The sequence below is a fragment of the Bos mutus genome, chromosome 14 (genome assembly GCF_027580195.1).
Source record: "Bos mutus isolate GX-2022 chromosome 14, NWIPB_WYAK_1.1, whole genome shotgun sequence".
Classification (NCBI taxonomy): domain Eukaryota; kingdom Metazoa; phylum Chordata; class Mammalia; order Artiodactyla; family Bovidae; genus Bos; species Bos mutus.
Genome location: NC_091630.1, coordinates 50,022,014 through 50,034,240, shown reverse-complemented (window position 1 = coordinate 50,034,240; position 12,227 = coordinate 50,022,014). Strand labels below are relative to the sequence as shown.

General features: G+C 35.6%; 1 protein-coding gene across 2 annotated transcripts in view; it reads left to right on the top strand.

The window, feature by feature from the left end:
- Nucleotides 1-12,227, top strand: part of PREX2 (phosphatidylinositol-3,4,5-trisphosphate dependent Rac exchange factor 2) — a 304,496-nt gene that overhangs the window by 118,586 nt on the left and 173,683 nt on the right. For both annotated transcript variants that reach the window (XM_070382299.1, XM_070382298.1), the window contains exons 12-14: nt 2,010-2,113; nt 4,760-4,809; nt 7,745-7,820. In XM_070382299.1, the coding sequence (XP_070238400.1) occupies nt 2,010-2,113; nt 4,760-4,809; nt 7,745-7,820 (230 nt within the window). The remainder of the gene's footprint in view (nt 1-2,009; nt 2,114-4,759; nt 4,810-7,744; nt 7,821-12,227) is intronic.

The following is a 12,227-nucleotide window of genomic DNA, read 5'->3' as shown; positions in this document are numbered from 1 at the left end:
GATGATTAAATGTTTTTTTAAAAATTGCAAGCTGATTGTTAAGCACAGCTATTATTAAAATGAAATGACGTAAATATATGAGTACATATATTATAAATTTAATATGTTCTTAAATCTCATCACTTCCTAATTCTTTTACTACATTTTATTTATTTATTTATTTATGGACTTGGTATTATTTGTATCTACTATTTTTTTATGGTGGGAATACTAAATAATCATGTGTCACTGCATGTCTAATTCTGTGTTTAGTGACTTTATTTGGGGAGCTTGAAATTGGCCAGTGTGGGAATTTTTGGTACCATGGATATTGGCAAATTATACACATCAGTGTTCCTTCTGCCTCATCACCAGAGAGACAGCTGTTAAACATTTGCCAGTACATTCCCAGTAATGCCCAGCGTTGCATAGTTGTTTAAAAGATGGTATTAAGCAACCTTCCTCATCAGCTAATAAAGCCATTCCCTCCTCAGGAAGTTGGGGGGAATAAATTTCAGTGCAGAACTATTCACTATTTTTCTAAGGGAACAGCTACAAGTTACAGATTAACCCAAGAATTATGATCAAAATCACAAGAGTTTACCTTACAGTGAAGGACTCCATTTTTGAATAGGTTGACCCACCACTTCCTTTATTGTGGCAGGAGACCTTTGGACCCAAGTTTCCTTGAATTTTGGAATATCAATATAATCATTTATTTCAATGACTCTTAAGGGATAAAAATGAGAATTATTAATAGGTAGATTCTGTAGGAGAAATAAATAACTAGTTCCAAAACATGTTGTAGGATTTCAAAATATTTCTTTTGACTTTATTTTTCTTTCACATATGTTTTTCTTTTTGACTTAACCTAGAAAAAGAGATGCCAAAAGGTGATGTTGTCTTTTTGGCAGCAGTCATATCTCAGTTTTATGGCTCTTAAGTCATTCATTTGGTTTGGATAGGTTAGGGTGAAATAGCTGAAACTTTGTATACGTGTGTGTGTGTGTGTGTGTGTGTGTGTGTGTGAGTGTTACAAGTCTCTTGTTTTTCCTATGGATTCACCTAAAATGGTTTATTAGAATTAATCCTGACAGGTTTTTCTCTCTCTTCAACTTTTTTAGCAAAAAGTAAAGGTCAAAGTCTTCTATCTAATCATGAAAATAGAACCCATTGCAATAAATTATCTTTTCTGCAAATGTTGCATTCCCTGTAAAGAAACATTTAAATGTAAACTCTTTGAGATTTAATTTGAGGTTTTTCCTTTCTAAAACAATTATTTTTTTATTAGACTACCTATAAAATACTTCTGGAAAAAATAAAACTTGAAAGTTTAGAAGGAGTCTTTATAAATATGAAAATCATCCTAAGAATGAAAGTGAAGGGTGACCACTCTCACTTTCCATTTAAGAAAAAAGAATTAAACAATGTAAAAGAAAAGCATTTGTAATGTAAGAAAACTGTTAAAAGTTTGTTATCAGTTACGTATTGAATTTATCTAATGTACTCTGGAGATTTAAACACAGGATAAATGGTTAAGATCCATGTATGTGTGGTCTTGGCTTGATTGCTATAAGATAAGACAGATAAATGCTAAAACTCACTTCTGGGGCTGAGAATCAAATTATGACTCACTAACTGGAGTATCTGCTATTTGAAGGGCACTTTCTGCTTGACTTTGAGCATTGTGAAGAAATAGAAAATATACTCATTTATTAAAGTATATATATATACTATGCTAATATGTATAGTATATATGGTGTATGTATCTGTTACATATACTATGCTAGCTGAATGTTGCTAACCTCAGTTTAGTTCTTCAGTCCTTCTGTGGAAATCGTAACTATATCACAAAATCTTATCATTAATCTTACTGTCGAAATACTGGATTAGCATTACTATGTTAGGGAAACAAAAGCTTTTGGTAAAACTAAAAACTTTTGGTATTTGGGAATGTGTTTTACAAATATGTTTTTATCTTCTACTTTTTAGATTGTCAGGATTTTAATATGCTGTTCTTATATTCTTAGTTACAGATAAACATCAGTTCAAACCAGAACAGATGCTATATAGATTTCGTTATGATGATGGAACCTTTTATCCAAGAAATGAGATGCAGGATGTTATTTCAAAGGTAATAGCCTCTCCCACAGCCTTTAATCAATGGGAGAATTCATGTTGTCCTACTGAAGCAAGATAAAATTTTGTAGGGAGACCAAAATTCTTCTGGTATAGGAAGTTTTTATGTGACATATGGAAACAAGCCTCTTGGTGTTTTCTTGCCATTATAAGAATTGTAATGTTAAATCCTATTGTTTTTTTCTCTTATCTTCTTCTAATGCAGTTGCATCACTCGAAGATTATATCCATTGAAAACTATTTTACATGTAGCAAAAAGTGGTCATGATACTTGAATACATTTAACAAAAATACAAATTATAAAATTCATGAAATATCATTTTTCTTTGTACACTTGGCAAACTCTATATTGACATATAATGATCAAGTAGTATGGTGGGTCATTGCATAGATTTATAAATCATCTGTTTGCATTATAGGTTGAAATTTTATATTTTAGGGAAAATAATTTTTAAGATATTTGTCACATGTATGTATATATGTCATATATATGTATATGTACACACACATGAATGTATATATGTATACTTATGTGTGTGTGTATGTATATACAAATACCTATATGTATATATATGTATATATGTATTTAGTTCAGTTTAGTCGCTCAGTTGTGTCTGACACTTTGCGACCCCATGAACTGCAGCATGCCAGGCCTCCCTGTCCATCACCAACTCCCGGAGTCCACCCAAACTCATGTCCATTGAGTTGGTGATGCCATTCAACCATCTCATCCTCTGTTGTCCCCTTCTCCTCCTGCCTTCAATCTTTCCCAGCATCAGGGTCTTTTCCAATGAGTCAGCTCTTCACATCAGGTGGCCAAAGTATTGGAGTTTCAGCTTCAACATCAGTCCTTCCAGTGAACACCCAGATCAGTCGATCTCCTTTAGGATGGACTGGTTGGATCTCCCTGCAGTCCAAGGGACTTTCAAGAGTTTTCTCCAACACCAGAGTTCAGAAGCATCAGTTCTTCTGCACTCAGCTTTCTTTATAGTCCAACTTTCACATCCATACATGACTACTGGAAAAACCATAACCTTGACTAGATGGACCTTTGTTGACAAAGGAATGTCTCTGCTTTTTAATATGCTGTCTAGGTTGGTCATAACTTTCCTTCCAAGGAGTAAGTGTCTGTGAATTTCATGGCTGCAATCACCATCTGCAGTGATTTTGGAGCCCAGAAAAATAAAGTCTCACACTGTTTCCACTGTTTCCCCATCTAATTGCCAAGAAGTGATGGGACCAGATGCCATGATCTTCGTTTTCTGAATGTTGAGCTTTAAGCCAGCTTTTTCACTCTCCTCTTTCACTTTTTCACTTTCATCAAGAGGCTCTTTAGTTCTCCTTCACTTTCTGCTATAAGGGTGGTGTCATCTGCATATCTGAGGTTATTGATATTTCTCCCGGCAATCTTGATTCCAGCTTGTGCTTCTTCCAGTCCAGCGTTTCTCATGATGTACTCTGCATACAAATTAAATAAGCAGGGTGACAATATACAGCCTTGACGTATTCCTTTTCCTATTTGGAACCAGTCTGTTGTTCCATGTCCAGTTCTAACTGTTGCTTCCTGACCTGCATACAGGTTTCTCAAGAGGCCAGTCAGGTGTTCTGGTATTCCCATCTCTTTCAGAATTTTCCACAGTTTATTGTGATCCAGACAGTCAAAGGCTTTGGCATAGTCAATAAAGCAGAAACAGATGTTTTCTGGAACTCTCTTCCGTTTTCCATGATCCAGTGAATGCTGGCAATTTGATCTCTGGTTCCTCTGCCTTTTCTAAAACCAGCTTGAACATCTGGAAGTTCATGGTTCACGTATTGCTGAAGCCTGGCTTGGAGAATTTTGAGCATTACTTTACTAGCATGTGAGATGAGTGCAATTGTGCGGTAGTTTGTGCATTCTTTGGCACTGCCTTTCTTTGGGGTTGGAATGCAAACTAACCTTTTCCAGTCCTGTGGCCACTGCTGAGTTTTCCAAATTTGCTGGCATATTGAGTGCAGCACTTTCACAGCATCATCTTTCAGGATTTGAAATAGCTCAACTGGGATTCCATCACCTCTACTAGCTTTGTTCATAGTGATGCTTTCTAATGCTCACTTGACTTCACATTCCAGGATGTCTGGCTCTAGGTGAGTGATCACACCATCGTGATTATCTGGGTCATGAAGATCTTTTTTGTACAGTTCTTCTGTGTATTCTTGCCACGTCTTCTTAATATCTTCTGCTTCTGTTAGGTCCATACCATTTTTGTCCTTTATAGAGCCCATCGTTGCAAGAAATGTTCCCTTATTATCTCTAATTTTCTTGAAGAGATCTCTAGTCTTTCCCATTCTATTGCTTTCCTCTATTTCTTTGCATTGATCGCTGAGAAAGGCTTTTTTGTATGTATGCATATGTGTATATATGTATATCATATGCATGTTTGTACATGCATATGTATGAATGTCACTTGTAGGTGAAAAACTAATAACAATTTAATCCTGTTTTAGTTATTCAGATATTATTTTTTAATATAATGTAACATTTGAATAACTTTGAAATTGGTTAAGATTGTGTAATAATTTCAGAATAATCTATTTCTAAATTTCATTGGTATGTCCATTGACTGATTTTACTTGTTTTTGACATATCTTTATTTTACAACAGGGTGTACGATTATATTGTCGTCTTCATAGTCTGTTTACTCCAGTTGTAAGGTGAGTCTAGTTTCTAAATTCTGGGCAGTTTAAATGAAAATATTTATATTGCATATTAGGTAAATATTATTAAGCTGAACATAGCGTATTTTATTTTTCTTCCAAATGTGAACATTTTGCTCTTAAAGATATTTTAAGTAACAATTTATCTTAAAATATTTCAAAATTTTCTGGAGCTCTAATTATAGTTTCTTCTATACTTTTTATTCTGATTTCTAAAATTATTTGCCATTAATTCATAGTAAGGAGAAGGAAATGCCAACCCACCCCAGTGTTCTTGCCTGGAAAGTCCCAGGGATGGAGGAACCTCGTGGGCTGCCGTCTATGGGGTTGCCAGAGTTGGACACGACTGAAGTGACTTAGCAACATAGTAAATTACAGGTTTGATAATGAAATTATCCACAGTCAGTTAGTATTTGATAAATAATAGTTGAGTAACCAGAGAGGATTTCAAAATACTATTTACTAATAAATATTTACCATTATGATTACTTGTATATTAATTTTTTTGTATATTAATTTTTTCAATTAGACTTATGATCAAATCTTTGACTTGTATTTTATGTCAAAATATTTTCTTTTAATCATCTTTTATTGAAAGAAAAAGTTTTGCACTTGAAACTTAAGAATTAATTTGGATTTAATAATTTTATCAGTTTCTCTATACCATGTTTTTACTTCTGAAGAGATATGCCTTTCTGGTTTCTAAAGAGAAATTAGAATTCATTTTCAGTTTATCCTTTTAGAAACATAGCATAAAACTTTGAGTTTTATGTTATGATTACTAATAGAGATAATCAAGAGCAGAATTGTATTTGTAGTATCCACAAACTGATAGAACTGATATAATGTAATATAATAGTAAATTAATTTCAGATGGCCAGATTTCATTTGGAGTTTATTGACTAAAACATATTTTTCAGAACAAAAAAATGAATGTATGATTTCTAAAATGAATGTAGAGGCTTTTCAGTCATGGATATAGAATCCAGGTGTTTGATGGACAGCGTTTCTACTTTTCACTCTGGTTTCCAATTCCAAGGAAATGCAGAGCTTAAAAAATATTCCAAAAGTTGCTGATTAAGTGTTGGAATGCCCACACTTCAGATCCTGAAAGAGAAAACAGGGTCTTACCTATTACCCCTGAAAATGCCCTGTCCACTTTCATAAGCAGGCTTCACAAAGTAAAAAAAAAAAAAGAAAGAAACCAGTATTTGTTGATTCTCTGCTATATTCCTGGCACAGACTTTCTGTAAATAGTTTGGATAGCATAATGCTAAAAAATGGTTAATAATAGCACATGGGTTTTTTTGTACTTGTATGTGTGTTCAGTTGATCAGTTGTGTCTGACTCTTGGAAATCCCGTGGACTGTAGCCCATCAGGGTCCTTTGTCCATGGGATTCTCCAAGCAAGAATACTGGAGTGGGTTGCCGTGCCCTCCTCCAGGGGATCTTCCCAACGCAGAGATTGAACCCAGGTCTTAAACTAATAGAAACCGATACTGGATTATTTTTTCATGTCATGTGTGTGTCTGTGTGTATGTAGGTTTTATATATGAGAAAATGTGTTCTGAAAATATATTTTAGCCACGTGAGATTTTTTATCAAGAAAGTTACATTCTAAAAGAGCTGATAAGAAGGAATTGTTCTTTGGCTAGAAATGACAATGGTTTATGAGTTGTCAAGGGTAAATTTATGGGGAAAAAACCCATAAAGCAGATGGAATGTGTGATAGTCATGCTTTTAATATGTATGAACTCAGCTTATGAAAAGAAAAATGACTTGGGTGAAAAAATCGATAGAGCCACATGTATTCTATAAAAACTACCCTGTCCTTCTTTTTGACACGTATGGAAGCCAAGATGAAATGGATGATGGGGTGTCAGAAACAGAGACAGATTTTAAAAGATTAAAAAAAAAATCTGCTGTTGATTACTGGCTAACCTAGTACATTCACTATTGAAATCTCAGGAATTTCAGTCATATTTTGGAGAGCTTTTTATGAGAGTGGATGAAATGATGTCAATATTAATTGTAAATTGCTGACAGAAGTTAAAAGAACCATGAATATAGCCAGTAATTATTTGTCACGTCAAGTTGATTGCAGTTTGGATTTTTTTTTTTTTTTTGACATTTTGAAAGACTCTCCTTTTCTCATTCCATTTTGATTTAGGCCAGCAAAATAAATGAATCATAGATTTCTGCCCTTGGGGTCTTGTTCTGATCCTGAGCACTTTGTAGTTATCTAACTAGACTTTGAAAGATTTCTCAGATCCAGGAACTTCTGCAGACAGGAGAGTCTGCTCTCGGTTCCCTTGGCTGCCTGGGGATGTGGTGTGACTAAGGCCATGCTGTGATCAGACAAAATGACAAGGTTCTTCGTGTGTTTCCCTCTGGGGAGGCCTGAGGTCTGCCACTGCTGAGGCAACTGAATCATCCTCCAGGGCAAATCCGGCCTACCTGGAGAATTCAAGAGCAGAAATGCAAAGGGTGGCTTTATTCTCCACATTTTGAGGAGTTCTTTCGTAAACCCTATCTTGATTTAAAGGGAAGGAATTCTGTTTTATTATTCTTTTATTAATGAGCAATTATATTTCTAGCCAAGTTATTACCAGATAACATAGCAGTAATAATCAATTTGGATATAAGAAAATGTGGAAGAAGAAATGTTCTGTTTTGGTATGCTTGTGGGTTCCTTCTCCTGGTGTGAACTGATGAAGGGAATTGTCAGGTGTTGCGTAAACCTTGTAAAGCTCCCTTATTTACATGTAAGTGGGGGCAATCATTTCAGAAATCAATTCAGATTCCATCGAGTAAACTTTTCTGTTGCACACTGATACTAAATGAAGTGATCCTGGTGCTTATTTATCCCCCTCTTTTTTTCCCCCTTACTTACCCTCTTGCTTAGTGTTTTTGGTTTCTCTTTCCTTTGTAGAGATAAAGATTATCACTTAAGAACCTACAAGTCTGTCGTTATGGCCAACAAGCTGATAGACTGGTTGATTGCACAGGTAAATAGACAAATAGAAATTGCTGAGTTACCTTCATGGCTGCTTTAAACTTTGAGGTGATTTAGGGATTTTAAAAACTCCCTACTTGCCAATGAGACACAGTGAAATGACTTGACCAAGTTCATACAGCTGGAATGAAGCAGAATTAGGATTTGAACCTGGATCATCTGATTTCAGAGTTTTCACTTAATTTTTATGCTGTATTGTCTTTCAAGAGGGAGATGTTTTGTGATTCAAAAATATCAGCTGAGATCCATTCACAATACTAAGTGTAATTTGAATATCACTAAAGAAAAGTGTGTATATGTACTAAAGTTTCTCATGTTTTGTTTACAGATTTTTTTAAGGTATCTAATGTTTAGTCCTACCAAGTTATTCTAGTCACCTTGTGCCGTCTTCTCTGTTAGATGGTAATTGTATCTTGATATTATCAGCTTTGGTATCCATCTGCACACATTGTAAATAAGAAAGTGCAGAATTTATTGTGATTGTCACTCTGCTTCTCAGAGTGTGGGAGCTGACAGCTGGTACTGAGAAAATGTTATTTGCAACTCAAGGCATCCAGCCCATTATAATATATATTCAAATATAAATTTATTTAGATGTTTTATCATACTAGATTAACTAATAAATAATCAAATGTTTTCCACGGGTTAAAGGAAAGGCCAAGAAAACTGATATTTGCTTTGACAGAACTTACTATTTTGGAGAAGGGAATATGGCTTGGTTGAAATGCTGTCATTACATTTGGATATTTGAGTCAAGTTAGTTTTTTGTTATTGAAGAAAATCATCTACATCTTTTGTTACAAGTGAATAATAGTATTTGATGCTCAGTCATGGAAATGTTTATTTTTGCCTTAAATATAAATGTTTAATTCGTATTTGATTTATCTGTGCACATACTTCTTGAAATTTTTATTATTTAATATTAACTTCTAGACTATCCAGGAATACCTGGTTTTACATTTAGTATTTAGATTTATTTTATTGAGAAATTAAGATCTTAAAGCAAACAGTTCTTTTTTAGATAAAACCCAAATTCCAGTGTTCAATGGGTTTACTAGTGTGAAAACCATTTATAATATGTTGATCAGTGCATGTCATTGGGATTGGTTCTATGTTTGGTAATAGAGTTGAAATTTCACATAGAAATTATACTGTTACAGAATTCACATGAATTCTTCTACGTTGATTATGTGAGAAAACTGAAGAAAGTTTTTTTTTTTTTGAAGCAAAGGCTAATACTGAATAAATATTTAGAGTTCTGACAAAGGAAGTCAGTCATCAACTTTTTTTTTTCCTTTTTGGCACTTTTACTTTCCAAATATGAACATTAGAAGACTAAAAGAAGTTGCTCAAAACCCAGACCAAGTTGCAATTCTCTTTTACTTCAGGTTTTCTTTCTGGTCTGTTATGGCAGTGACTGTAGAAATGCCTGTGCATAGTAGAATTGCAATTGAAATGGACTAGGATACAGGTAATCTGGTCTGATGACAGCTTTGCTGTTAAGCAGTTATGCAAACTTGCGTGAGTCACTCAGTCTGTCTAGATTTTATCTTCACAACTGTTTCCTGCTTACTGGAATAACTATATATATCAGCTCTTCTCCATCACTTAGGAGAAGGAAATGGCAACCCACTCCAGTGTTCTTGCCTGGAGAATCCCAGGGACAGGGGAGCCTGGTGGGCTGTTGTCTATGGAGGTTGCACAGAGTCAGACACAACTGAAGTGACTTAGCAGCAGCTCCATCACTTAAGCTTTATGATTCTGATAGTGTAAAACTTGCATATATGTAAGTATCAGACATAATTAACTCTAGCTTTAGATTAGGACAACATGGGCTGGCTTTGAGGAGAAAGGTATGGTAATGGAATGATAAGAGAATGGTAAATTAAAGTTCTTAAGCTAAAATGAACAAGAGATTTTATTTTAAAGGAAGAGTCTCTTTCCACCAAGGCTGTCAGTTGAATAATCAGTGTATACTGTTGGTGATTATTAAAACAAGCTTTTACTGTGAATTTAACATTTAAGCAGGTGCTTTGGTGATTAAAATAAAAGAAGCCAACAAAACAGAAAGCAGACATGGTTCCTGCCTTCAAGGGACTGTTAGTCAGTTGGGCTGATTTTTATACTTCCTCTAAGGCTCTGCTTCAGCATCATCTCCCCCAGTAAACTTTGCTGGATCCTCCAGACTTGGCTCAGCATCTTCCTCTGTGGTCCCAGTTCCCTGGATGTATCTGTCTTAGATAATCCCACTTTATATTGAAACCGTCCCCGTGATTCTTAGGGTGGGGGCTGGTTAACTTATGTGCCAGCACCTAGTATAACACCTGTTTGGGGGTATTGACTAAATTGGATGACGGTGGCATCACTGACTCAATGCATGAGTTTGAGCAAACTCCGGGAGAGAGCGAAGGACAGGGAAGCCTGGCATGCTTCAGTCCGTGAGGTAGCAAAGAGGTGGACACATCTTAGTGACTGAACAACAAAACAACAACTTATATATTTTAAGTGACTCGGTTCTTCAGATTTCAATTATGAGGGCAGGGAAGTGTTTTGTGTTTGAGTGTTTTACTCTGTTACTTCTAGCACTTAGCACACTGTGTAGCAAAAAAAAAAATCTTTTGTGTGAATGTATGGACATTACTAACAGATTTTGAAAAGAGTACAGATGCATTGTCTAAAGATACAGATTGTAATTCTCGTGACCATTGACAGGAGGATTAGGGAGGGTAGAGTTGTTATAGCATAAGGTGGTACTTGTGTTGATCCTTGATAGACTGATAGGTAGAATTTAAGGCACTGAGTGGAGTGAATGATTCCATGAATGAGAACGAGGATGGAAATAAACAAAAGGGAGTCCTGCCAACAGTCTGGAAGCCAAATTGATGACAGCAAAGGTGACCTAACCTTTGGAAAATAGGTCTGGAGGGGTATAATGAAGTCAGGGTTATGGGAGGCATGCAAAGCCCAACACAGAATGTTGATACTTTATGATTATAAAAAATGAGAGTTAGTTTAAAGTTTTGGTACATGGTATTCCTGTGTGTGTGCAGGCTTAGTCCCTTCAGTCCTGTCTGACTCTGTACGATCCTGAGGACGATAGCCCTCCAGGCTTCTCTGTCCCTGGAATTCTCTAGGCAAGAATACTAGAGTGGGTTGCCCTGCCCTGCTCCAGGGGATCTTTCCTGCATCTCTTAATGTCTCCTGCATTGGCCGGCAGGTGCTTTACCACTAGCGCCACCTGAGAAGCCTAGTATTCCTGCGTAAGAAAGTTTAATTCTAAGGACTTTCCTAGACTTTGCCTTCCAATGCAGTGGGTACAGGGTCAATCCCTGATCCGGGAGCTAATATCCCACATCCTTGTGGCCAAAAACCCAAAACATAGAACAGAAACAATATTGTAACAATATTGACTTTAAAAATGGGCCATACCAGAAAAAAGTCTTTAAAAAAACCAAAGAAAATTTAATTCTATAATGGCAATATTAGAGAAAGTACAGGAGTACAATATTAGAGACAGTACAGGAAAAGAATTATGGCAGTTTAGAAGTAAGATGAAGAAACACTGGATTAGGGTGCTGACATAGGAATGAAATAGAAGCCAGAGAGAAGAAAGGATGGATTTGGTAGAGTATTGTTGTTGTTCAGGCACTCAGTAGCTCAGTCATGTCTGACTCTTTGTGACCGCATGGACTGCAGCATGCCAGGCTTTCCTGTCCTTCACTATCTCCCAGAGTTTGCTCAAATTCATGTCTATTGAGTCGATGATGCCATCCACCCATCTTATCCTCTGTCTCCCTCTTCTCCTCCTGCCCTCAGTCTTTCCCAGAAGAGTATTGTACCTAAGAGCTAAAAGATAGGGCTAGAAAAAAATGAGATAATATGTAAGAAAGCACTTCTTAAACTGTAAAACATACAACTGTAAGGTTATATAGACACAGATACAACAGATATATACATATATACATACATATTCATATACATAGTCCTGTTGGTATCTAGGAGATACTGGTCACAGGACCCTTGCAGGTACCAAAATCCACAGATGCTCAAGCCCCTTGTATAAAATGCATTTGCATATAATCTCCCATATCTTTTAATCAACCTTAAGATTACTTTTAATACCTGATGAAATGTAAATGCTATATAAATAGTCACTGATGCTGCAAATTCTAGTATTACATTTTGGAACTTTCTGTTTGTTTTTTTTTTTCCTCTGACTAGTTTTGATCCGTGGTTGGTTGAATTCTCAGATGCTGAAGCCGTGTTATAGAGGGAAGAGTGTATATAAATTCATACTTGAATGAATAAAATAGATGTTTTCTAGATAAAAATCATCACAAAAGGTTGCATTAGGCTTTCTTTTGGGGATCAGTTATGTGAGCTGATTTTTATTTTTTCT